This window comes from Dermacentor silvarum, chromosome 9 (assembly GCF_013339745.2).
Source record: "Dermacentor silvarum isolate Dsil-2018 chromosome 9, BIME_Dsil_1.4, whole genome shotgun sequence".
NCBI lineage: Eukaryota > Metazoa > Arthropoda > Arachnida > Ixodida > Ixodidae > Dermacentor > Dermacentor silvarum.
The window spans coordinates 22,400,837-22,424,698 of record NC_051162.1 but is presented as its reverse complement, the minus strand read 5'-3'; the positions used below and the strand labels follow the sequence as shown (position 1 = coordinate 22,424,698).

Sequence of the window (23,862 nt, the reverse complement as noted above, 5' to 3'; positions counted from 1 at the left end):
CTTCTGCATTCCTAGTACGTGTGTTTTCGGCGCGCAATTTCATCACTGTGCTCAAACACCCTACCTATATACTCGCCGCATTTAGCCGCCGGCGACTTCCCCCCCCCCCTTCAAAGTGCAAATTGATGCACCGAGGGCAGCCTTTCGGGGATGTGACTGTATATCAAAGAGAAACTAAACCACTGCTGAAGCGTATAACGGAAGAGAACGTCCAAGAGTGCTTTCAGCAGTGGTCGAAATGGAAACAATGTTATTGTGTTTAACGGGGCGTATTTTGGGGGTCACCACAACAAAGCATCTAAAGTTTGTGAAAGGATTTTATTTGAACGCAGTGCGCTAGCGTTTGGGACTCGGAGGCCTCGCATGATACAAGGGATGCCAGGTCGGCGTACGAATCTGGCGGACGAGGCGGCGGTTGATTCGCCTACGGTATGGGCTCGACTTCAACGGCGAGGCTCTCGATGCCGCACTCGTCACTCCCACGCCGTATGCGGAAGAAGCCGTCCTCGCCCCACGAGGTGCCCCAGGAGTTCTTGACGGTCCAGTAGGGAAGCTGCGAGGCCTTGTCCCAGCCGTAGCCTACCACGAGCACCACGTGGTCGGTCCGCTCGAACGGGTCGGACGAGGCGGCGGTTGATTCGCCTACGGTATGGGCTCGACTTCAACGGCGAGGCTCTCGATGCCGCACTCGTCACTCCCACGCCGTATGCGGAAGAAGCCGTCCTCGCCCCACGAGGTGCCCCAGGAGTTCTTGACGGTCCAGTAGGGAAGCTGCGAGGCCTTGTCCCAGCCGTAGCCTACCACGAGCACCACGTGGTCGGTCCGCTCGAACGGGTCGAACCGGGCGCCCAGCTGCCGGTGCAAGGTGGTGTGGTGGTAGACGCCGCCTGAGTATGACTGAAAGTCCGGGTACACCTCGAAGCTCACGGCGACCGGGCCCCCGTGCACCAGCGCCAAGCGCATCACTTCCTCGTTGCAGCTGCGCCAAGGAAATGGTCACCGGGAATCGTAAACACTATTTAAAGTGTACAGCTCCATAGATGTGACACACGAACGCCGCACTGCAATAAGTTTCATTCGCAGCAAAATAAACGCGAACAAAACAGAGTAAATGGATGCCAGTAAAAGTAAGAAAGACGAACAAAAGAATTAAGAGATAGAAAGATGAAAGCCAAGGAATGACAGGGGGGGGGGGGTAACTAGAGAATATCTCCCGTTGGCTACCCTGCACAGGGGAGGGGGGAAAGAAGTACAAGAAATGAAAGAAAAAAAAAGAAAAACATGTTCACTGCAGAACTGTCTCTGTGGGCGCGCTTTCCCACAATTTGTAAAGACGCTGCATAGTCATACGCATTGCCAGTGTCTCACTGAGATACACATCGTCACACAATGCAGTCACAATTTGTCCCATAATACGGCGTCTCTTAGAAAATGCACAAGCACCTGTATAGCGGCTCGCGCTGATGTCCATGTAGGCCAACGTCCAAGACTTGCTTTTGCGAGTGGGCGCTTGTCCAGCTGGTCTAGTATGGATCATAGCGCCACTCTGTGCTGGTTGGAACGAAGGCGCGCTATTATCAAGATAAATAGGAAGTTACAACACTATCATGTGGCGTCTATCAAGATTAATCCATCTTGGTAACAGCGACATCTAAGCCTGGCATATACCGGTGTCACACGGGCACTTTCGACCGTGATCGAGCTGATCGGGATCGAATTTCTGGATGGAGACTGGATCTACTGGGTAAGCTGCGGAGAGAAGGCAATTGCGGTGGAGAAATTCGAACCATATCGGACTCGAACGCGATCGAGAGGGCCTTGTGTGACTGGGGTATTATACTCTTGCGATAGCGATAGAAATCAGACGTGTCTTCAAAGAGGGAGCTGAAATCCACTCGTGTTGAAATTTTGTACCAGATGCGAAATCATCTTTGTGTTACCTTCGCCATGCGTCTCGACTATCGCGCTACAGCACATTGCGTTCATTCAAAGAAAACTAGCCCAGTTTCCTGTTCTGCTAAATCACCAGTTCTTCGATTGGGACCAAGGAAACCAATATAAATAAATGCCTCGTACATACGAGTAAAGAATTTCACAGAAAGCCGCTAGATGGAGAAAGAGTCGCGAAAAAAGAAAAATTGTCACCTACCCGACTGCATGAAGCTACACCGCACGAAGCATGGAGCTACAAATAAACCTCGCACGGTCTTATCTTTTTTCCTTTTTTTTTTCAGAAAGGAAAATACAAAAAAAATTGCAGCTGAAGGAAAATTTGTCCTGGTCTGGGGATAAAACCAGGGACCAGCGGCTTTCCGGCGTTCTTTACCACCTGAGCTAACCACAGGACTCTAGCATTTCGCAGGGTGAGGATCAGAGCGCCGTGAGCCTGAGGATGACATGGTATCCAAGATTGGGTGGCCGTCTCTGACGCGTCGCTCAATCTCGGAGGCCATATATAGATGAATTCGGCGGGAATACGCAGGGTGTACGAAGTTTAATGAAAAGAGAAAGATTGCCACCTGCCGACAGCATGGCGCCAAGCTGCAAAAGAAGCCCGTATGGGTTTGTAGCGTGCCTGTCGCTAGACCAAATGACTTAGCACCAGGCATTCGTACAAGAAGGCGCATGGCGATATGATGGATAGGTGGGCTTGTTGGTATTGCATAATTAAAAAACTTAGAGCGCAAGAAAGACACTGGAAGGAGAAAAGGAACACACGCCACGCGCTCTCGTGTGGCATATATTCCATTTATGCCTCCAGTGTCTTTCTTGCGCTCTAAGTTTTCTAAAAGTACATGAAGAGACGCAACGGCTAGTGGTAAAAGACGAGTAATGACATCATATCGATACAACAGCGACTACATATCCATAGTCAAACAATATAAATGCCTGGGCGTATACATAAACGATGGTAAGACCTATAATCAAGCATCCACCAATATTATTTAAGGATTTAGCGGAAGCATGATGCAGCAATAATGAAACATGGAGCACCTTAAAACATAGAGCAATTTGGGCCTATATTTAATATGAGGTGCGAAGGATTGAGAAAGGAGTAACGGTGCCAGCGCTAACGTTCCCAAATGCCGATGTTTGCATAAAATCCGAGATCTTGTTGGAATTGGAAGTGAACCAAATCCCGGTGGGCCAAATAGCGTTGGGGCCTACGCTAAGACAGCTAATAAGGCAGTGCAGGGTCAATGTGCTCGGCCTCCTTTGAATTCAAGTCAGACATGCGCAGTGCAAAATCAGTTTTGAAGAAGGACTCGGGAACATGGACGAAAATAAATGGGCGGTTTAGGTGCACAAGTATTTGTGCCTGAAAGCGTGGACACAGAATGGAGGAAGAGGTCAAGAAAGTTGGCGACCAAGTACAGGGTAATTGAAAGTGTAGATAGACAACCAGGAGTCAACAGAAAGAAAGTGACAGAAACAGAGATAGTGAACTGGATGCAAAGAATGGAAACAAGAAATGACCATGGATATTTACAAGAATGAGAAGAAAGACATTAGCAGGGGCAATAATGCCTGGCTATTTGAGGGTCGAGCTGGTTGCCTCAGGACAAAACATACCAGATCAAATATTCGCAACTAGATGAGGCATGTCTATGCTGCAGCATAAGTGCGGGAACGACTCAGCACATCGTAACGAAATGCCAAGATATTCACCCAGCAAGAGCCACAGGAAGCGTCCGCTTTCCAGAAATGCTTGTAATTAAAGCGGACGTAAGCATTGACCGATCAGCAGTCGACGTAAGCAAGAGACGTTTAGAGAAGACTGGTGGCAGGAGAATGAAGCGACACAACAAGCGACAGAGCGGGAATACTCACGCGCCGTAGTACCCCCCGCAGTAGCGGTACTTGGCCACGTAGTGCCTGGTGCAGTTGGGCTTCGTCTTGCAGGGCCCTTCTTGGCCAGTGTACGGGTTGCACTCTTCGTCGACGACGCCGTAGTCCTGCGCGTACTTGCCGCCGACCAGGTACGGGAAGCCACCGTTGCAGCCTGCGCACATGTTTGCCCGAGATTTATCCCACTTTGTTCATCTGTATACAGTGTTCCCACACTTCTTTTTCGTGCAAGCCTATACAGGGTGTCCCAGCTATAACGCAGCACGATTTAAAAAAAGAGGAACGGCGTTACGCGAAGCAAACCTATTTCGTATTGTTTCCAGTGCAGTGGGGTAGCCGCCAGTATTTTTTTCGTTACTGAGATTTAATTAGTTATTGTAACTAATTATTTAACTGAAGAAGTACTGTCCTAATTCTCAAAGTGTCAATGAGAAAATTGTAGAGCAACAAGAAAAACTCCCGATAAACCTTTCTGTTGCTCATTACGTGCTATATAAATGGGCTTTTCCGAGTGTGAAAGATGCCCGCAAATACACGTAAACCACCTCGAGCGGCCAGTCGCGCGGCAATTCTGCGTGTATTCGCGGGCATCTTTCACGCTCGGAAAAGCACATTTATGTAGCACGTATTGAGCAACAGAAAGCTGTATCGGGAGTTTTTCATGTTGCTCTACAACTTTCTCATTGACACTTTGATAATTAGGACAACACTTCACGAGTTAGATGATTAATTACAAATAATTTATTAAATCTCAGTAACGAAAAAATTACTGGCGGCTACTCCACTGCGCTGAAACAATACGCACTAGGTTTGCTTCGCGTAACGTCGTTCCTCTCTTTTTAAATCGTGTTGCGTGATAGCAGGGACACCCTTTATAATTTACTAGAAAACGTCACTACAGAACATTTCCCTGACAGGACGGATATCATTTGCAAGAAAAGCCACAAGAAGCTATGCACAATTAAACAAATCACAATAACTAATTTCGTAATTACTAACTTTACGGCACGTCTTCATATCGGGGAGGTCAAGGGTATCTATACCACACTAAAAGTCTAGTTCCGTGTTTCTGCATTTAAATAGGGCCACGTAGACTGAAATAACTGGCGACGAATTATTCGCCCAATTTAGCTGATTCGGCACGCGACCTCGGCTCCCCGTCCTATACCCCCGTGTGACGTAAAAGTGTGGCTTAAAATGAAGCTGCCACCGCATTTACCTCTTCGCACGAACCGATTGCGATTGTCGCTTTGCGCAGCTCCCGATTGTAGTCACTTAAGGGGCAAGACCGGCTGCTTCATCGCGTGGCGTAGCGAAGCTTTGTTTTACGCCGCCTTAGATTACGTATTAACTGTGGTGGAACCAAGGCATGCCTGGTCAAGCACGCGCTACGCTCTACAACGGGCGCAATCGAGCAAATTCAGCGAACAATTTGACACAAGTTGCTCAGATCTGCAGGACCGTTTTGAAAAGTAGGAACATGGAACTAGACTGTCATGGCGACCCTCTTCAACTGTCCCATACAGGGTGTCCCAGCCAACTTCGACCAAGCTGTACAACGAAAAAGAAATGTAAAAAAAAGTGGTGCAAGATATAGTTTTAAGACTGACACTGTGTTCGCTGGTCAGGTTTCTGGCGACCGAGGTCTTAAAATCGCCTCTTGCACCGTGTTTTTCCTAATCTATTTTTTCGTTGCACACCTTTGTTACAGTTAGCTGGGACACCCTATATATATTGAGATGTGGCGTAAAGTTAGTAATTAAGAAGGTAACTGATATAATTTGGTTAATCAATCTTTTTATGATTCTGGATTTTCTTTCGAAGGATGTCTCCCAGGGCACATAATTCTTCTGTAGTGACGTAATTCGAGTAAATTTTATAGGCTAAATAAATAATGAACATAATTTATTATACATAATTTATATAATAGCTGTAAAATCAGCAGATTATTTGATTAACCTGCTGATTTTCCAGCTATGCCAAGTATTACAGCTAAGCTAATGCAGTTTGCGCTGCTGTCATAGCTATTACTTCGGAATAAATAAAAAGCCTAAATTGACCACCTTGTCTGTTGCCAGATGAAATCAGAAAATTCAAATGTTAGGTGCGAGCGCGCGTCACAACCAATCATTTCTTCTCTAGCAGGCAATTCGAGGCACCGAGATGCATTGACGGGCAACAATATTGTTGGTGCGTCTATGCGCAATAAATTTTAGTGTACAAAGGATGAGACTATGACTCGTCATGTCCTCCTCAAAAATGAATTTATCAATAAACTTCTGGACTTCGACGCGGGCGTCGCGGTTGGGAATCAAAACCGCGACATCGTCGTTAGCAGCAAAATTGCGCCACATATCCGCGAAGCAACCGCAAAGGGATTGTGTCATCCTGCTTGCGCTCAATACGAATTCGACGAACGTCTTGCACGACGTCTCTACTAAGTTTGACCACCGAGATTGGACGACTGTTGAAGTGAGTAGAAATCCGCTGCAGCGGCACTGCCCTGCCTAGCACAAGTTCCAGCTGCCCCTCCATCTCCGAGATTGGCGTCGGATACGACAACGTCCCCATAGCGCGCTTTGCGAGCACGTTACGGAACCCCTAGTGGTCGAAGTTAACCTATTATGTAGTTCTCATAGCGTGTGATTTGCTTTGCGACGTGGAACTCCATAACTAAATTTGCTATTTAAAGTTTGGACAAGCGCACGTGGCGGAGATGTGTGTTCTCCGCGCCATTATTATTGCCCCGTGTAAGTCGACACAGTGAAGCGACGCTTCGTCTTCTCTTGGAGTCACGTTTTTCGACAGTGAATTTTTATTTGCCATTCTGTCAGTTGCCTTTACGCAAGTGTTAAACAGAAACAAATTAAAGGAACAAGGTTCAAGTACCCTAAATAATAAATATTATTGTTTGTAGACACAACTATCGCAGCCAGGAAAATGAAAGAGGTGGTTTTGCCCAATTTTGCGGTATCAAATTCATGCTGTGGCGGCCGCATTTCGATGTGGCCAAAATGCAAAAACACCCTTGTACAGTGCATTGGGAGCACGTTAAGGAACCCCAGGTGGTTAAAATTATACCGGAGTCCTCCACAACGGCGGGTCTCATAACGAGATCTTTATTTTGGCATGTAATATCCCACAATTTAATTTAATCTTTTTGCATCGTCTGTCAACGCCATCATAATGTTCACTTGACAAAAACAGTCGTCAAAAACAAGAAAGCTTCATCTGCCTCCCCCCCTCAACGATTCGATCTTACCGCTGAAGGGTGATGGTGTTAACCATGCGTGGGGAGACTCAAACACGCTTTATGAACCTATATGACGTTAACGAGTTTTTCAGTGCGTACCTTGCGAGTAAGGAGAGCAGGCGACGGCGTCTTGGGGCGAGAAAACACGCTGCACTTTGTTGTTGGTGGCGATGCGCAGCCTGGATTCCAGCAGGGCCATCGACGCGAAGGCGTAGCAGCTACCGCAGCTCCCTATCGTGGTGCAGAGGCTTCACGTGAAACAGCTGACTCTTGTGAGTGCCGACAGATAAGCGCCATTTTCACAAACACATTGACGACGACATGGCAGGCGCTTTGCTTGCGAGAGAAGCACACCGTATTTCATTTGTTTATTTATTTATAAATACTGCGGTCTAAGTTGGACCATTGCAGAGTGGCACGTTTTCATAGGAAAGATACACTTAGGCATGAAAGGAAAGACAACTAATAACAAGTCAGTATTTAACAGGATACAGAACACTTCAAATTAAATGTTCTTTAAAGGATATCAAAGTGTTTTGGGTTACAACTTCGTTAGAGAGGTGATTGCAATCGTTTATTGTATGAGGAACAAAAGAATATTAAAGAAATAGACTCTTTGACTTAAAGGCGTAATTGTTTGCGAATGTCGGTTTCTAGTTGCGTAACCTGCAGATGAAGTCAAGATGTGTAATGTGTAAATTTTGTAATGACCATTTACGAATTGATAAAGGAACCTAAGTCTACAAACACGGTCTCTATTACCGCTGGGGATTATAACCGTTTTTTATTATTTCGATAATGGAGCTGCGACCATATGAGTTGCAAATGAATCTTAGAACTTTTTTCTGTATTCTTTCTAATTTTTCCATGTTGGATTTAGTGAAAGGGTCCCAAATTATCACGGCATACTCTAACATAGGTCGGATAATGATTTGTAGATAAGAATACGCACTTGAGGGGTAGCTGACTTGAGTGTACGCCTTGAGAAGAACAATTGCCTTAAGGCATTGGCTGCAATCATTATCCGCGTGTGTATTCCAGGAGAGTTTATTAGTAACCGGCAATCCTTAGTATTTATTGTGTTCAACCAATAACTAAAGAGCAAGGTTTTCTTATGGTCAGTGATTCTCATGAAAACAGTTTTTTTTTCAAGATTTATGGGCATATCCCACTGCTAACACCTAAAGAGGATCCTCCCAAAATGATCATTTAACTCCGTTTGATCCTCTACAAAGCTTAATGATCTATAAAAAACTCAATCGTTAGCGTACAACCTATAATATTCGGAGAAATGTATTTAACAGTGTCATTTATGAATATTAGAAAAAGCAAAGACCCGAGAACAGACCTCTACAGAACGCCATAATCAATTGTCGCACCTCCAAAGGAAACCCGATTGAAGGCCACCCATTGACAGCGATTTGATATTCACAGTGATTCGCCAGAATTATGCGACTTTCTGATTGTAATCAACAGAAACAGTACTTACAGGGAAACAGCGAATATGACTATGACGAAGGCACACTCAACCGAATCAATTGATTACATTGTCGGACACGTGTCTTAAACGTTTATAGCCACAGGTCTGGTCTGGCGCCCTACCCCATCGCCCATTCCGAGTGATGCTGAGACAAAATTTAATTTCTTTTTCTTAGGTTGGCGTTTTTAATTTTTAATAAAATACATTTCCGCCAAAAGTCCCGCGAAGACAATTTGGGGTTACCACTCCGAATGTTCTTTTGCTGAGAGCCTGGATCCTCTCTTGAATTATCATCACCATCAGCAGCCTATACTTATATACACTGCAGGACGAATGCCTCTCTCTGTGATCTGCAATTACCCGTGTATTGCGCTAGCTGATTCCAACTTGCGCCTGCAAATTTCCTAACTTCATCACCACACCTAGTTTTCTGCCGTCCTCGACTGCGCTTCCCTTCTCTTGGAATCCATTGTGCAACTCTAATGGTCCCCTGGTTATCTATCCTACGCATTACATGTCCGGCCTAGATCCATTTTTTCCTCTTAATGTCAACTAGAATATCGGATATCCCCGTTTGCTCTCTGATCCACACCACTCTGTTCCTGTCCCTTAACGTTAGGCCTAACATTTTATTGCGATAGCAATTATATGGACACTTCAACCGGATTTCTGCCGTCGGCGTCGCCGTCGCCGTGAGGTTCCCTACAGGTAAAATATTCACCGCGCGCCGTATGCCAGAGCGGAAGCGTGCGGGGACGCGCGATATCACGGAGAGCGAACGCACTCAATCTCCCACGCGCAAGCAAGGAAGCGGGAAGCCAGCGCCGGAGGGAGCGGGGGGGGGGGGGGCGCACTTTCACTCTGCCAACAACCGCGCTCGTCGCTCGCTCGCACCGTCGCTTATCTCCACACGGCTCTGACCTTTATGCGCCGTGCATTCGCCGCTCAGTTTCCGTTGCAGCGATAGACCGCACGTACCTTCGCCCGCTGCTACGGCGTATGCGCTTGCTGCCAGCGTTTTGACAGTCGTTGTCTGCAGTCATTCAGTGTGATATATTCATGTTTGTTTGTGCGCACTCACACCACGTTTGTTCAATCAGTTAGTAATAGTCTGGCCACATTTTCCAACGCACGCTACACATGCAATGCTGCCCGGGTCGGCATTGCCGCGCTACAGGTGTGTCCCGTCGCACGCGCTGCCCACGGGAAGCGCTTCTCATCAACACCACCGTTTCACACGCGCCTTCTCGTGGTCATCGAGTCTCTCTTCATGTCGGTCTACTTACGCCGCAGCACACCTGCTTACTTAATCAGCTCATGTTTATTACAATTCGTATTGCTACCAAAGCCGCTCACCTTACTTCGTATGACATTGCTCTGTTGCTATCGCATTCATTGCTTCGCCCGTAGGGCGAAACTGTGACATTTTTTTCGTTCCATCGCTCTTTGTGCGGTCCTTAACTTGTTCTCGAGCTTCTTTGTTAACCTCCAAGTTAGTGCCCCATATATTAGCACCGGTACAATGCAATGATTGAACACTTTTCTTTTCAACGACAGTGGTAAGCTCCCAGTCAGGATTTGGCAATGGCTGCCGTGTGCACTCCAGGCTGCAGCCCAATTTTATCCTTCCGTAAATTTCTTTCTCATGGTCCCCTGTACGTAATTAACATTGATAAACGTACTCCTTTGCAGACTCTAGAGACTGAATGGCGATCCTGAATTCTTGCTCCCTTGCCAGGCTATTGAACATTGAATACTCTCTTGAATGCTAACGGCTAAATTTCTCAGCTGTGGAGGATGTCGTACTGTTTTCAAGGTGACTTTCTTGGGTCATTTTTAGTACGCTGTTTCTTTCACGTATTCGATTACTCCCCAAAAGTTATGTTCTTTTGACTAAACATATTTTTAAATGCCATCGGAGTCTTGTCCAATCCGCGCGCTTGTATGTGCCATCAGTAAAGAAAGACCAAACCAAACCACACACAGTGGTGTACTTTCATAAGCGTTCATTCTGCCGGTAAAAATAATTTTATAGCAACCCCCATCACAACAGTGGAAGAAAAACGCAGAAGGTGGCAAAGCCACCTTACAAAGACCGAGCTTACACCGATTCCCTTAAAGTCGGCTTCACTTTTACACAGAAATGTATTGCTGGGAAGACGTTTTTCCAGGGGCAATATAAGTCATCTTATTTTAAAATGTGAAGGCCCTAGCACCTTTTTTGTTATTTTATGAATTGTTGGTTATTGCCCCGACGCACGCACGTGTCCAAAACGCATTAGGCAGGCGAAGTCCCAATTTGACCGGGTGAGGATTCGAGCGCCATCTAGATATCATTTTCGCAAGTACACTACCCGAGCGCGCCGAAGTTAGTATGGTAGAAATGCTGGAAAACGGGTTTGTGTTTGAGTTTCCTCGTAACAGAATGATGTTTTCTTGTACATTCAAGTTCCAATCCGACGCCACCATGTCTGTAGGTTGTGGTTAAGTCGTACTTTGCCATTTTTCTGACAGATTTCACTGCGAGCAATTCCATTTTTGTTCACTAACACCTTGCGCCACGCGGAGGGCCTACGTGATCAGGGTGGTTGGGGATGATTTTCGCCACCACGGACGCCGACACCGACGCCGGATTTTTTGCGACACGGCGCCCTTAAGGATTTGTATCGCGTTAAAACGAGGCACAAATACCGCTTCTGTATAATCATGTGACTAACGCCCATTGCCGGTGGTCGGCTCTATTCCACATAAAGCTACAGAAAGATAGCCTACGAATTTATTACCCGCACGATACTATTTCGGCAGCCTCACTAATATTTGTGGTAAATGCATATTAGTTTCTTGCTACAATCTTACAATCGTCAGCCACAGTCACGGCTTACAAGGCACGCATCATTTGGCAATGTCTTGCAGAGCCAGCACAGCCAGGTCGTTATCTTAAGAATACTGCACTGGCGTCAGCGGCAGCAGTGTAATATCACGGTCAAGCGTGCCGGCTATTTACGCATGTGCCGACGTATATATTCCACAGAGATCACTGGGGCTCGCTTAGATCAAGATTGCAGAACACTATTCGCCTAGCACGTACCACCTGGGCCGCAACTTTGTATCGATGTTTTTGCCAATGCTATTCTCTCTGCGCTTTTCGCGCTTCGTCAGTGGTAAAAGTGACCCTTCCGCCCTCGTTATCAACGGGATCCGCCAGCCGTGAACGGTGAGTGATAAGAGGGGCGTATAACCGAACAGAAGGCATCGTTAAAATTGCGGCCATGATTACATCTCTCGCAATAGAATTGGTGACAATCCAAATTTCCGGAGTCCCCCACTATGGCGTGCCTCATAATCAGATCGTGGTTTTGGCACGTAAATCCCCATCATCTTTTTTAAATTGGTGACAACGTTAAGGGGACCCTAAATCAATCTGAGCTATATGGCATAGGCGAGGTTTCTCTCTCGACATGGCTACCTTTCCCTCAGGCGCTTACCTCGTTACCGCTCTGTAGAAGACACGTGGGCACTACGTTAGTATTCAACGTCACGTTAGCGCTCAAAAAAGAAATTATGTGGTTTTACGTGCCAAAACCACGATCTGATTATGAAGCACGCCGTAGTGGGGGACTCCGCAAATTTGGACCACCTGGGGCTCTTTAACGCGCACATAAATCTAAGTACACGGCTGTTTTCGCATTTCGCCCGCATCGAAATGCGGCCGCCGTGGCCAGGATTCGATCCCGCGACCTCGTGCTCAGCAGCGCAACACCACAGCCACTGAGCAACCACGGCGGGTCACGTTAGCGCTCTGCACTCTAAAACAAACCAAAAAAAGCTTTCCATCCGTTGGAGCTTGTCGCTAAACGATAATCGCCATCTATATATGTAGCGTGCCTTTCGTTTCAATAGGGAGTTTTAGTATAGCGGAAAACAGCAAACACAAGGATTTAACGATAGCGTTAGCGTTGCGTGCCGCAAATTTCGCATGCTCCGAACGTATACGTAGCCATAACTCTTACGTACGTACACTATTTCCGGAATATAGCGTTCAACGCTAACACACACAAGGGATTCCGTACGTTGGGCAAGATGGTGGCGCCTGTCGAAGCGAGAGCCGTCCACTTCGGATCTATCGAGTCGTCAGCCTGCATTGGTCTGCGCATTCGTTCACACTAAAGCTCGTGTTTGCTTTAGAGTTGCACGACCAGCTCCGACTGGAGAGGCACCCGGCCAGGGGTGCGTTTCCGCCTGCTGCACAATCAGCCGGCCCCATTAGGGCGTACGTATCTCTTTTGTATCTCTTTTGGCAAAAATCCTAACAATAGTCAGCTTCCCTCACTCCCCTTACCTAATGGACAGTATACGTCCAGTGTACTGGACTCCGCCCGTTTCCTGCTTTCCGAACAAATTTCTGTTGATTCTCCCTCGACGGACGACGAACATCATGATCGCGTGCGCAGTATGGTGAACACGCCTTATTCGACGCCAATTCCGGACCTTCCTTTTACGATTGCCGAGATTGAACATGCGCTGAATTCAGGGAACTTATACGCCGCACCTGGTCTTGATGGGCTCACTCTTCCCATGCTCAAAACACTCTTTCGCTATCACTTGTCCTTTTTTCTCTTTCTCTTTAACCAGTGTTTACAATTATCCCACTTCCCCTCCTATTGGCGTAACGGTCGAATTATTTTCATCGCGAAACCCAACCGCCCTCCTGACTCTCCCTCCTCATACCGACCTATCGTTATGAATTCGCTTTTTGGTAAAATTTTGGAACGGTTAATCCATTCTCGCCTATATTTTTTCCTCCACTCTCACAACCTTCTTCACAAAAATCGATTTGGCTTTACGCATGGGAAGAGTGCGCCCATTGTTTTGTACCATCTTAGGAGAACCCTAGCGGCCTTCAAAGCTAAAAAATTGCACGCCATTCTGATTGCTCTAGATTTCAAGGGCGTCTTTGACAGCGTCTGGCACCCTGCAGTGTTCCACTTTTCGCGGTCCCATAACTGCCCGGCTAATCTTTATTACCTGCTGAAGTCCTTCCTTACTGACCACAGAGTGATTTTCCGTTCACCCGCAGGTGAAGTGTCCGCCGCTCCAACATTGGGCAGCCCCCAGGGGTCCCCATAAGTCCACTGTTGTGGAATATCATCATTTATGGCTTGTTAAACCCCCCTTCCCTGCTGACGTGTTTGCACAAGCGTACGCTGATGACACGGTTGTGGTGATTTCGGCACCCAATCGCCTGGAGTTGGAAGCGAAATCTTCCATCGCGCTCGGGCTGATCTCTGCCTGGGCGCACCGCGCCAAAGTAGTCATCAGTGCTGAGAAGTCTCACTTCCTATACTTCTCGAACAGTCATTCATCTTCATCTGGTCGCATCCTCCAACCCATTGTTCGCGTGAACGGACAACCACTCAAGTCTCGGACATCCATTAAAGTTCTCGGAGTGGTTTTTGACACGCACCTAACTTTCAATGATCACCTGAATTATCTTTGGGCTAAATCAGATCTTCTTTCCTCCCGTCTCCTCCTCTTTCTCAGAATGCACTACTCGATGTCGCCATCTGCTCTCCGCCTTCTTTATAATCAGGTTCTGCTACCGTCTCTTACATATGCATCTCCAGTTTGGTGGCCGCCATTTCCTACTTCACAATTTAAGTCAAAACTTCTATCCATTCAGCGCACCCTGCTATTAACGATCACCGGCGCATTCCGCACAACGAGAACGTCATCTCTACAAGTCCTGGCAAATACCTTACCACTCCCAATAGAATTAGCTCGTTTAAATGCTCAATTTTCACTATTTACACTCAAAGCCATTACCTTCTATGGCCCTACCACTTACTACCCGTAGCAGATTCAATTCCCTCTTAATCCCTGGGACATTCACCCCAGCCGGAAACACCGCTTCATTTTTCATCGCCTTCACATTCATGAGGTGCCCACAGTAACATCACTCCCAGTCTACCATCTCTACACGGATGGATTGTTCACGCCACGCTCCTCTGGTTCGGCATTTCTACTTTTTAACGTTCACGGACAGCTTACGAAAGTTGGCAGATACAAAATCATTGGCGCCACAAGTTCCTATTTAACGGAAACGTTCGCACTTCTGGAAGCTCTCACATACATCCGCACTCTGTCGAACAATACTCCGGTCAATATATATTCTGACTGTTTATCGTTATTGACTGCCTTATCATCTCTCACTACCACTAATCCGTATGTCTTTCAAATCAAGCAACTCCTGTTATCAATTGGTGCTCTCCGTCCCGTCGCTCTCTTTCACGTCCGCGCGCATAGTGGAGTTGAAGGAAACGAAATGGCCGATGACTTTGCGAATTCTGCCGCTTCGCGGGGTCTGTCTAGGTTCGTCCTCGCCTCTCCGACCACCATCAAATCACAAATGCGCACCTCATCCTATGCGCAGTGGAACGTGGCGTGGACGCGAGACAACACGGCCACTGAACTTTTTCGGTGGATTCTCAACATAAATAATATACCTATCTTTTTCCCACTACAAAACCACTTGCACACTTCATTACCGCACATGGTAGGATGCCTTTTTACTATTTCCGGTTTAACCTCTCCCCTCATAGCAATTGTGCGTGTGAGATGCCATGCACCGACGTACAACACTTTTTTAATGAATGTCCTCTCACTAATCATCTCGCGCGACTATTAAAGGACAACTCTCAAACGAGAATAACACCTAATCATTATAATGCTTTACTCAATAATAAGCGGACGAGAGCTTTACTCATTCAACTGTACCACCTCATAGCCTCATTCACATTCCCGGCAACTGCGTAATCAGACCATGTCCAAGCGAGTGCCCTCCCCCCCCCCCCTTTTTTTCACTCTCAGCTTTCGTTACCTGCTGTCCTTTGTTATGCCAACAGAGGTGGAGCTTGCCTCCGGGTACAGTTGGGACGGAATGTCTGGTACATGCCATCATCATCATCACCTTCTCTCACCCCTTTTTCGCTCATTATTGCTTCTTTGAGCCAAAAGTTCACCCCTGGGCGAGCCTTTCAGGCCTTCCGTCAATGGAGCCAATGGGTCCTGCTGGGTGCCACGGGCCCGGACTGGCAGTACTGCTGATGCCTCATGGAAGCCTTCATCATACAAACCAACCGTGCTGTCTGGACTTTTCCTGCTGGTGTTTGCTGTATTTTTTTCTTCTTCTCTTCCTTGCTTTTCTATCTGTGTTATTGATTTATCTATTTATTTATTTCTTAATTTTTTCCCTTTTCATACTCTATTTTCTTTCTAATTGCATGTGTGTCTGTGAAATACGTGTGTGTTTAAAAAAAGTTGTCGCAGTTTCACCTGAAAGGTGAAGCATCAATTGCGATAGCAAATTTGTAGAGAGATATACGGAGTAATGATATTAGCTTTATCAGCTGTATAAACTTGGACATGCAGCAGCACCGGCAACGCGCCGAACTGTTGTCGACGCCGTCGGCATTTTGCCCGCGTTCGCTCAAAATGCGTGCGGCGTTGGTGACTGTTGCCGGAGCCTCTGATATAAATAGGCACTTGGTGCTGCAGCTAAACGTCGCCTCCCTTCCCTCCCCCTTCCCCCCCTCCCCCACGGTCTCTCGCGCATCGGAAGAAGGCGCGTTTGCTCTACATATATGGTGATTGTAAAGGAGGAAAGAGACGCCTACTTCTGCAGCCCTTAAGGAAGCACGGCGCAGAACGCGCGTTTGTTCTCCGCCGTGCGTTCACTCCCCGTGAAAGAGCGCGTCCCTCGCGCCCTTTCACTCGCACATACAGCGTTCGGCGGCGCGCGGCCACGATTTCATCTCCATTGACGTCATACGGAACCTCACGGCGACGGCGACGGCGACGGCGACGGCGACGCCGACGGCGACGGCGACGCCGACGGCAGAAATCTGCTTTTGAGTGTCCATATAATTGCTATCGCAATAATAAAAAGCTGAGACGCGAGATGCCACGCCATGGCAGACACTTAGCTCCCACCTTTCGACAGGACTTGCACGAATATCTTCTGCGCCTTTTGTGTCGGCTTACCCTCGGCATTCTCTCCCGTTTTATTGCGATAGCAATTATATGGACACTTCAACCGGATTTCTGCCGTCGGCGTCGCCGTCGCCGTCGCCGTCGCCGTCGCCGTGAGGTTCCGTATAGATAAAATCTTCGCCGCGCGCCGTATGCCCCAGCGTAAGCGTGCGGGGACGCGCGCTATCACGGAGAGCGAACGCACTCAATCCCCCACGCGCAAGCAAGGAAGCGGAAAGCCAGCGCCGGAGGGAGCAAGGGGGGGGGGAGGGGGGGCGGGCACTTCTCTGCCAACAACCGCGCTCGTCGCTCGTCCGCACAGTCTCTTATCTCTCCCACGCGCAAGCAAGGAAGCGGGAAGCCAGCGCCGGAGGGAGCGGGGGGGGGGGGGGCACTTCTACGCTGCCAACAACCGCGGTCGTCGTTCGTTCGACCGCACCGTCCCTTATCTCCACACGCCTCTGACCTTTATGCGCCCTCAGTTTCCGTTGAAACGATAGACCGCACGTACCTGCGCGGGCGAAGGTACGTTGCGCTGCCAGCGTTTTGACAGTCGTTGGCTGCAGTCATTCAGTGTGATCTATTCATGTTTGTTTGTGCGCGCTCACACCACGCTTGTTCATTCAGTTAGTAATAGTCGGGCCACATTTTCCAACGCACGCTACACATGCAATGCTGCCCAGATCGGCAGTGCAGCACTACAGGTGTGTCCCTTCGCACGCGCTGCCCACGGTAAGCGCTTCTCATCAACACCACCGTTTCACACGCGCCTTCTCGTGGTCATCGAGTCTCTTTCATGTCGGTCTACTTACGCCACAGCACACCTGCTTACTTAATCAGCTCATGTTTACTACAATTCATATTGCTACCAAGGCCGCTCACCTTACTTCGTATGACATTGCTGTGTTGCTATCGCATTCATTGCTTCGCCCTTAGGGCGAAACTGTGACACTTTTTTTTCAATTGGATTTTCCCTAAATTCCTTTTTGAGTTGCACCCGTATTCATTTTCTTTTGATTGGTTTAAGCCTGCGATACGTTAGTGGTGCGGGCTACCCTCATTTTCATTTAGGTTGTTTTTCTTGTTCAGAGGGACCCAAAAACAAGCCGTACCACAGCTCTGCAAACGGGACTACTAAAAGTATACAGCACACTCACGTTATTGTCACGTGTTGGGCCGACTCGCTTGGCTTCACTCGTGCTGCGCAATGCTCTCGCCTAATTATTTCCTCCCTGCATGCCCCAATCTTACCCACACTACACCCCACTTATCTGCTTACACCCCGCCCCTCCTCTGAACCCACTAGCCGACCACGACAAAGATTACGACCGAAAGTATCCTGCGGTCCACATAAGCAGCCCGCTAAGGAAGCCTACAGGCGAGGCCTTCTCTCGCCCCAACATCATATAACTGTCAACAACATCCCAACATCAGCCCCAACATCATATAACTGTCAACAACGCGGTGTCTTCTTCTCTCTCTATCGCGCTCATACGTTTTTTAACACGAAAGTGTTTTATGCCGGGGTCCACCAAGACTTCACTGACGTATTTCCGTCACGGAAATACGTCAGCTTACAATGTACACGAACATAATACAAAGAAAGAAACCAGAAGAAAAAGTTCCACAAACATGCAAAATTTGGAAATCGAACCCACGACCTCTCGGTCCGCGACGATAGATCGCCGAGCGTTTAACCCATTGCGCCACAAACGCATTTGCAGGGAGCTACACAGACGCGCCTTATATATCTAACACTCCTCCGTGTACCCGCGCTCTTGCTCGGGGCGGTGCCGCCGCCTACGAGCAGAAAGGAGAAGTACTGCATTATGACACTAACGCGCACCGACAGTGAACGCTTCGGTGGTCTCAGCACTATAGTGCCTAGAATATACATACTAGTGTGCCGACCGCGGGCTTTCCGGTGGCACGGAGAATGATGCCTTCCGCCGGCGGCCACCAGACGGCGATAGCCGTACGGACCGTGCTATGCCGAGCGGCGTCTCTAGCGAACGCGCGCGTGTGCGACAGACGCCAATGGGCTGTCCCAGCCCGTTTCGTTCTGCGGAGCGTTGGTTGAGGTGCAAAGCGTAATCGAAAGAATATGATTTCGTTGCACTTACAAACGATCGTAGGCACAGTTATCATTATAACGCTACACGATACGGGGTGTTTCTGCGAAAAATACCAATAAATAAATACGTGGTTTCCGAAGCGTAAATTTTTAACACGAAAGTGTTTTATGCCGGGGTCCACCAAGACTTCACTGACGTATTTCCGTCACGGAAATACGTCAGCTTACAATGTACACGAACATAATACAAAGAAAGAAACCAAAAGAAAAAGTTCCACAAACATGCAAAATTTGGAAATCGAACCCACGACCTCTCGGTCCGCGACGATAGATCGCCGAGCGTTTAACCCATTGCGCCACAAACGCATTTGCAGGGAGCTACACAAACGCGCCTTATATATCTAACACTCCTCCGTGTACCCGCGCTCTTGCTCGGGGCGGTGCCGCCGCCTACGAGCAGAAAAGAGAAGTACTGCATTATGACACTAACGCGCACCGACAGTGAACGCTTCGGTGGTCTCAGCACTATAGTGCCTAGAATATACATACTAGTGTGCCGACCGCGGGCTTTCCGGTGGCACGGAGAATGATGCCTTCCGCCGGCGGCCACCAGACGGCGATAGCCGTACGGACCGTGCTATGCCGAGCGGCGTCTCTAGCGAACGCGCGTGTGTGCGACAGACGCCAATGGGCTGTCCCAGCCCGTTTCGTTCTGCGGAGCGTTGTTTGAGGTGCAAAGCGTAATCGAAAGAATATGATTTCGTTGCACTTACAAACGATCGTAGGCACAGTTATCATTATAACGCTACACGATACGGGGTGTTTCTGCGAAAAATACCAATAAATAAATACGTGGTTTCCGAAGCGTAAATTTTTTCCACAGTAAACTATTATACGCGAGACATGTCCACAAATGCTAAATTCGCACCAAGTTGTATCTAATTACCATAAATTAAATTAATTACCATAAATGACGGTAATTAAACAGGGCACATTTTCATGGGCGACACACCGTCGACTAATCTTGAAGGAGCGCTCAATGTAGCATTTATTAAAGTGTTTCTCACAAGCGACAGCCGCCAGAGTTAGCCTTCGATCAGCCCTCTTATATTCTTCTCCCACTCGCCAAAACGTTCTGGCCAGTCAACAGGCGCTGAATAATGAGACTTGCTCGTTGTTTGAGCGCTATCCAGTTGTACAATATGGGACAAAACAGGTGCTGTGTTTACGCCTCGTTTTCTGCGACATCTCGGTTCCGTCCGTGAACAGACACAAGTGCGAACCACGCGCACAGAAAGAAACCCAGCAATGACATGCGGAGGCACCACATGCTACTTGCTCGAAAGCTACAACGCGCCGCAACCGACTGCGCTTATGAACGCGCATCCGAAGTGCACCCGAAGCGCAAGTGACGCGTGATGCGCCGCTCGGTTAGCACGGTCCCAAACAGTGTCGCCGTCTGGGGGCCTCCGGCGGAAGGCATCACCGGCGGTGCCAGCGTCTCCCATTGGAAACGCCCGGCGGTCGGCACACTAGTAAGTATATTCTAGGCACTATATCAGCACTACGACGCCTCGATGCCAGCATTCGAAGGGACGCTGGCATCAAGAAGCACTACCAACGCCACCTAGGTGGCGTTCACCGTACTCAGCACAGCGGAGCGTGGCCTCCGCAATTAGCTCTGAAAATGTTTCTGAAGTTGATCGCGGAGGCTGCAATTACGACGCGCTGTACGCGCTGATTTGACTCGGTGACGATTCAGTTACGTGCTTTGTCTTGCGCGTTGTATTAGTGTGTCAGTTACGTGCTTCGTCTTTCGCGTTGTGCTAGCGTGTGCAGCGTAGTGCAGCTTTTTTTTGAACAATGGCACAAAGCGCTGTTATCTATTCACAGTGCAAGACTTGAACGAACCCTGATTGCGGATCGGTGACACGTAGTTGACACCACTGACGTTCCTCCAATCGAATTTCTCCGGAAGAGTACTGGCTAGCTTCCGCTGCTCTTCGGTCACTGGTGCTGGTGGCGGGTTTCTGAAGAAAAAAACCACACATCATCTCCGATGCGAGCTCGTATTTTGCAGGTCCCATCAAGGATCTGTACTATATTCTCAGCAAGTTGTAGCTCGTCCCCAATTAACTGCAATGCCGCCTGTTCAAATAACTTATTCGAAACGCAGAAATGATATTACTGCTGGATCGAATGGAATGAGATATTTTGCATTACAGAGAAAATATCAATTTTTCTGAGTGTTGAAATCAGAATTACGAATTAGGGCCTGGAATTAAAAAAATAAAAGTTGATAAGAGTAATAAGATTGAGATAGGGAGAGAGAGAGAGTTAAGGGAGACCACTTTATTGAAATAAACACTATGCTTGGTAACTGCGGTAGGAGACCCTCCGTAACTCTGCATTAAATACAGATGTCGCTGCATCTGTTCGAGCATCTCAATCATTTTATATAAAAAACTTGCAACTAAAGTGAAGTTCTTACAATGTATGCGAGGGTTTCGCAAGAGGCCCTACCCACAGATTGCTGGTACATTTCAGAGCAGTGTGTGATATTAATTCTGTCCGATGTATTATTGAGATGTATTATTATGTGCAGTGAAAAAATTGTGATATCTGTTTTATTGCCGAATTACAAAGTTGAAGATTCTATAGATGTGTTTTGTTTAATATTGAGTTTTCCGAGAAATGTTTTAACACAGCAGCTGACGCCGATATAAAATATATGCTTTCTATATTCACAAGATATAATCTTTGTCGTTTAAATGAAACAGCTCATCATGATCGATGCAATGGTCGCTGAGAAATCAATTTCTCAGATCTCACGCATTTAGATGGGCGCTACCCAGCTAAAGCTTCCTCTTCAGTTAACGACGCTTAACCCACTAAATCTAAAGCCGTGTCAATATCCGGTTGTACTTACTCCCCGGCTTTTCCTTATGAAATTGCGGGCAAGCCCGTAGCGATAGCCACCTAATTTAGGCACCTATAAATGTTACTGTTTTTACGAACCTCGAATAATTTCTTTATTTTGCGCCGAAAACCCAGCCCCGTTACGTTAATGTAACATCATGAATTTCAACGTCTTTGTTTTTGTATTTGGGCCATTGCGCCTAGTAAGGGGTCTCGAAACTGGCTAAGTTCAGTGCTTGAGTGACATAATTGCCTCAGAAAAGACACACACACACAAAAGGTAAAAGAAACACGCACACGACGACACAGGTGACACTACCAACTGATTTATTTTAGACGCAACCCTGGAATAAATATACAGAAAAGCACATAAGCAGAAGGCATCACTGACACCTTGTTAGTTAGTTGCGCCTGAAACAAATCAGTTGGGAGTGTGGCCTGTGTTGTCACTGTGTCTTTCAGTGTGTCGTCACTGTGTGTTTACCTTTAGGGTGTGCCCTTTTGGCGGCAATTATGTCACTCAGCACGAACCAACTAAGCCAGGAGGAAGTTCTTTTGAATGAGTCTTCGAGTATTAGAATAAAGGGAATCCATATTTACCACTAAAAGACCATGAAAATTCATAACCTCACAGCGAGCTGGTACGGGAATGTTACAGCGTAGTGACTCCAATAACAGTCGTCTGCTTTTGTGTCTTTTCTGACTGATCAAGTCTCATTTCATGGCATACGTGTGGTTGTTTTGGCACTGTAAAAGCGTAATTTACTAGTGCAGCTGAACTTAGTTTTCATTTTAGCGTTTCTTCAACAGAAGCGTACTACAGCAAAAAGAACCACGAAGTATTGTATCAGCAAAATACGTTTGTGGCCCTGCGCACCTCCAAATAATAGGTATTACATGTTATGCTATAGAGTAAGCATGCATTTTGGCGATTTGATGCCTTTTGTTATACAGGGGCAGGCCATGTAATGCGTAGGATGGATAACCGGTGGACCATTAGGGTTACAGAATGGATACCAAGAGAAGGGAAGCGCAGTCGAGGTCGGCAGAAAACCAGATGGGATGATGAAGTTAGGAAATTTGCAGGCGCAAGTTGGAATACGCTAGCGCAAGACAGGGGTAAGTGGAGATCGCAGGGAGAGGCCTTCGTCCTGCAGTGGACATAAAATATAGGCTGATGATGATGATAATGATGATGATGATGTTATACAGGGTGTTTATTTTTAAGTTTTACGAAATCTTTAGAAATTCCTGTGGCAGGTAGCATAATTCTTATCATTGAACTGGGTAATTCGATGAGACGGACATTAGTAGCACGAGAAATCGAAACACATATTCTATATTCAACGAATCAAAAAAAATTGAGTAGTGAACTTCTCAGTTAATTACTTTACGACACATATCGCAATTTACGCATTGTAGCTGGTGAGCTTGTCGGGCGTATCCACTTGGAATGAATTTCCCGAATGACACCAGTTTTGAGATATGCACCATCAAACTTGCCGTAACAATGCGCTGTTCTACTTATTTTTTACCAAAATGACGTTTTCTACATTGAAGCACAAGAGTAACTGGAAGGCCCATGTATTTCGTCCCACACTTTGCGATATAACATTTCGAAACTGGTGTCATCCTGGAAATTCATTTCAAGTGGATGCGTCGCGCAAACTCAGCGGCTACAATTCGTATATTGCAATTTGTGTCTTAGAGTAATTACCAAAGAAGTTGAGTAGTCAATTTTTGTTATTAGTTGAATATGTGTTTCGATTTCTCGTGCTACTAATGTCCACCTCTTCGAATAACCCAGCTCAATGATAAGAATTATGCTACCTGCCACAGGCGATTTCTAAAATTGCGTAAAGCTTAATTTTGAACACCCGGTATGTTATGATTTCGGTGCGCAAGTGTGTTTACGCGGGATGTTGCTTTCCTTTAAAAGCGGGTGAATGCCTGTTCGGAAGATACTTAGTTGCAAGTGTCGCCCTTTCCTGTCCCGTGGTTTCTTCATATTGTTTGGCTTCGCTTACTCCGTGTGACCAGTATGAGTCAACAAGCCCATTCAACGAGTAGTGATACTCCAAAGCCGCAGCTGCGGCAACGAGACACGCACCACCGACTGTCCCTGCTAGAGTTGCTGTATATGAAGGAATAGTCATTGCGGTCTTGTGCTGCCATGCGGTGTGTACAAGTTAGTGTTGAAAAGTATGTAGTGTTAAAAGGAAGTCGCTAAATTTATCGAGGTTTCGTAATCTTAGCAAC

The 23,862-nt window shown here is 47.2% G+C and overlaps 1 protein-coding gene across 1 annotated transcript in view; it reads right to left on the bottom strand.

Moving 5' to 3' along the window:
* Positions 1–466: 466 nt before the first annotated feature.
* LOC119465154 (dipeptidyl peptidase 1) overlaps positions 467–23,862 on the bottom strand; it is a 59,181-nt gene continuing 35,785 nt past the window's right edge. Inside the window, exons 5-8 of the mRNA XM_037725955.2 lie at positions 20,596–20,714; positions 7,202–7,333; positions 3,832–4,003; positions 467–979 (exon numbers count right to left, since the gene is read on the bottom strand). Of these exons, the coding sequence (XP_037581883.1) occupies positions 643–979; positions 3,832–4,003; positions 7,202–7,333; positions 20,596–20,714 (760 nt within the window). The 3' untranslated portion in view covers positions 467–642. The remainder of the gene's footprint in view (positions 980–3,831; positions 4,004–7,201; positions 7,334–20,595; positions 20,715–23,862) is intronic.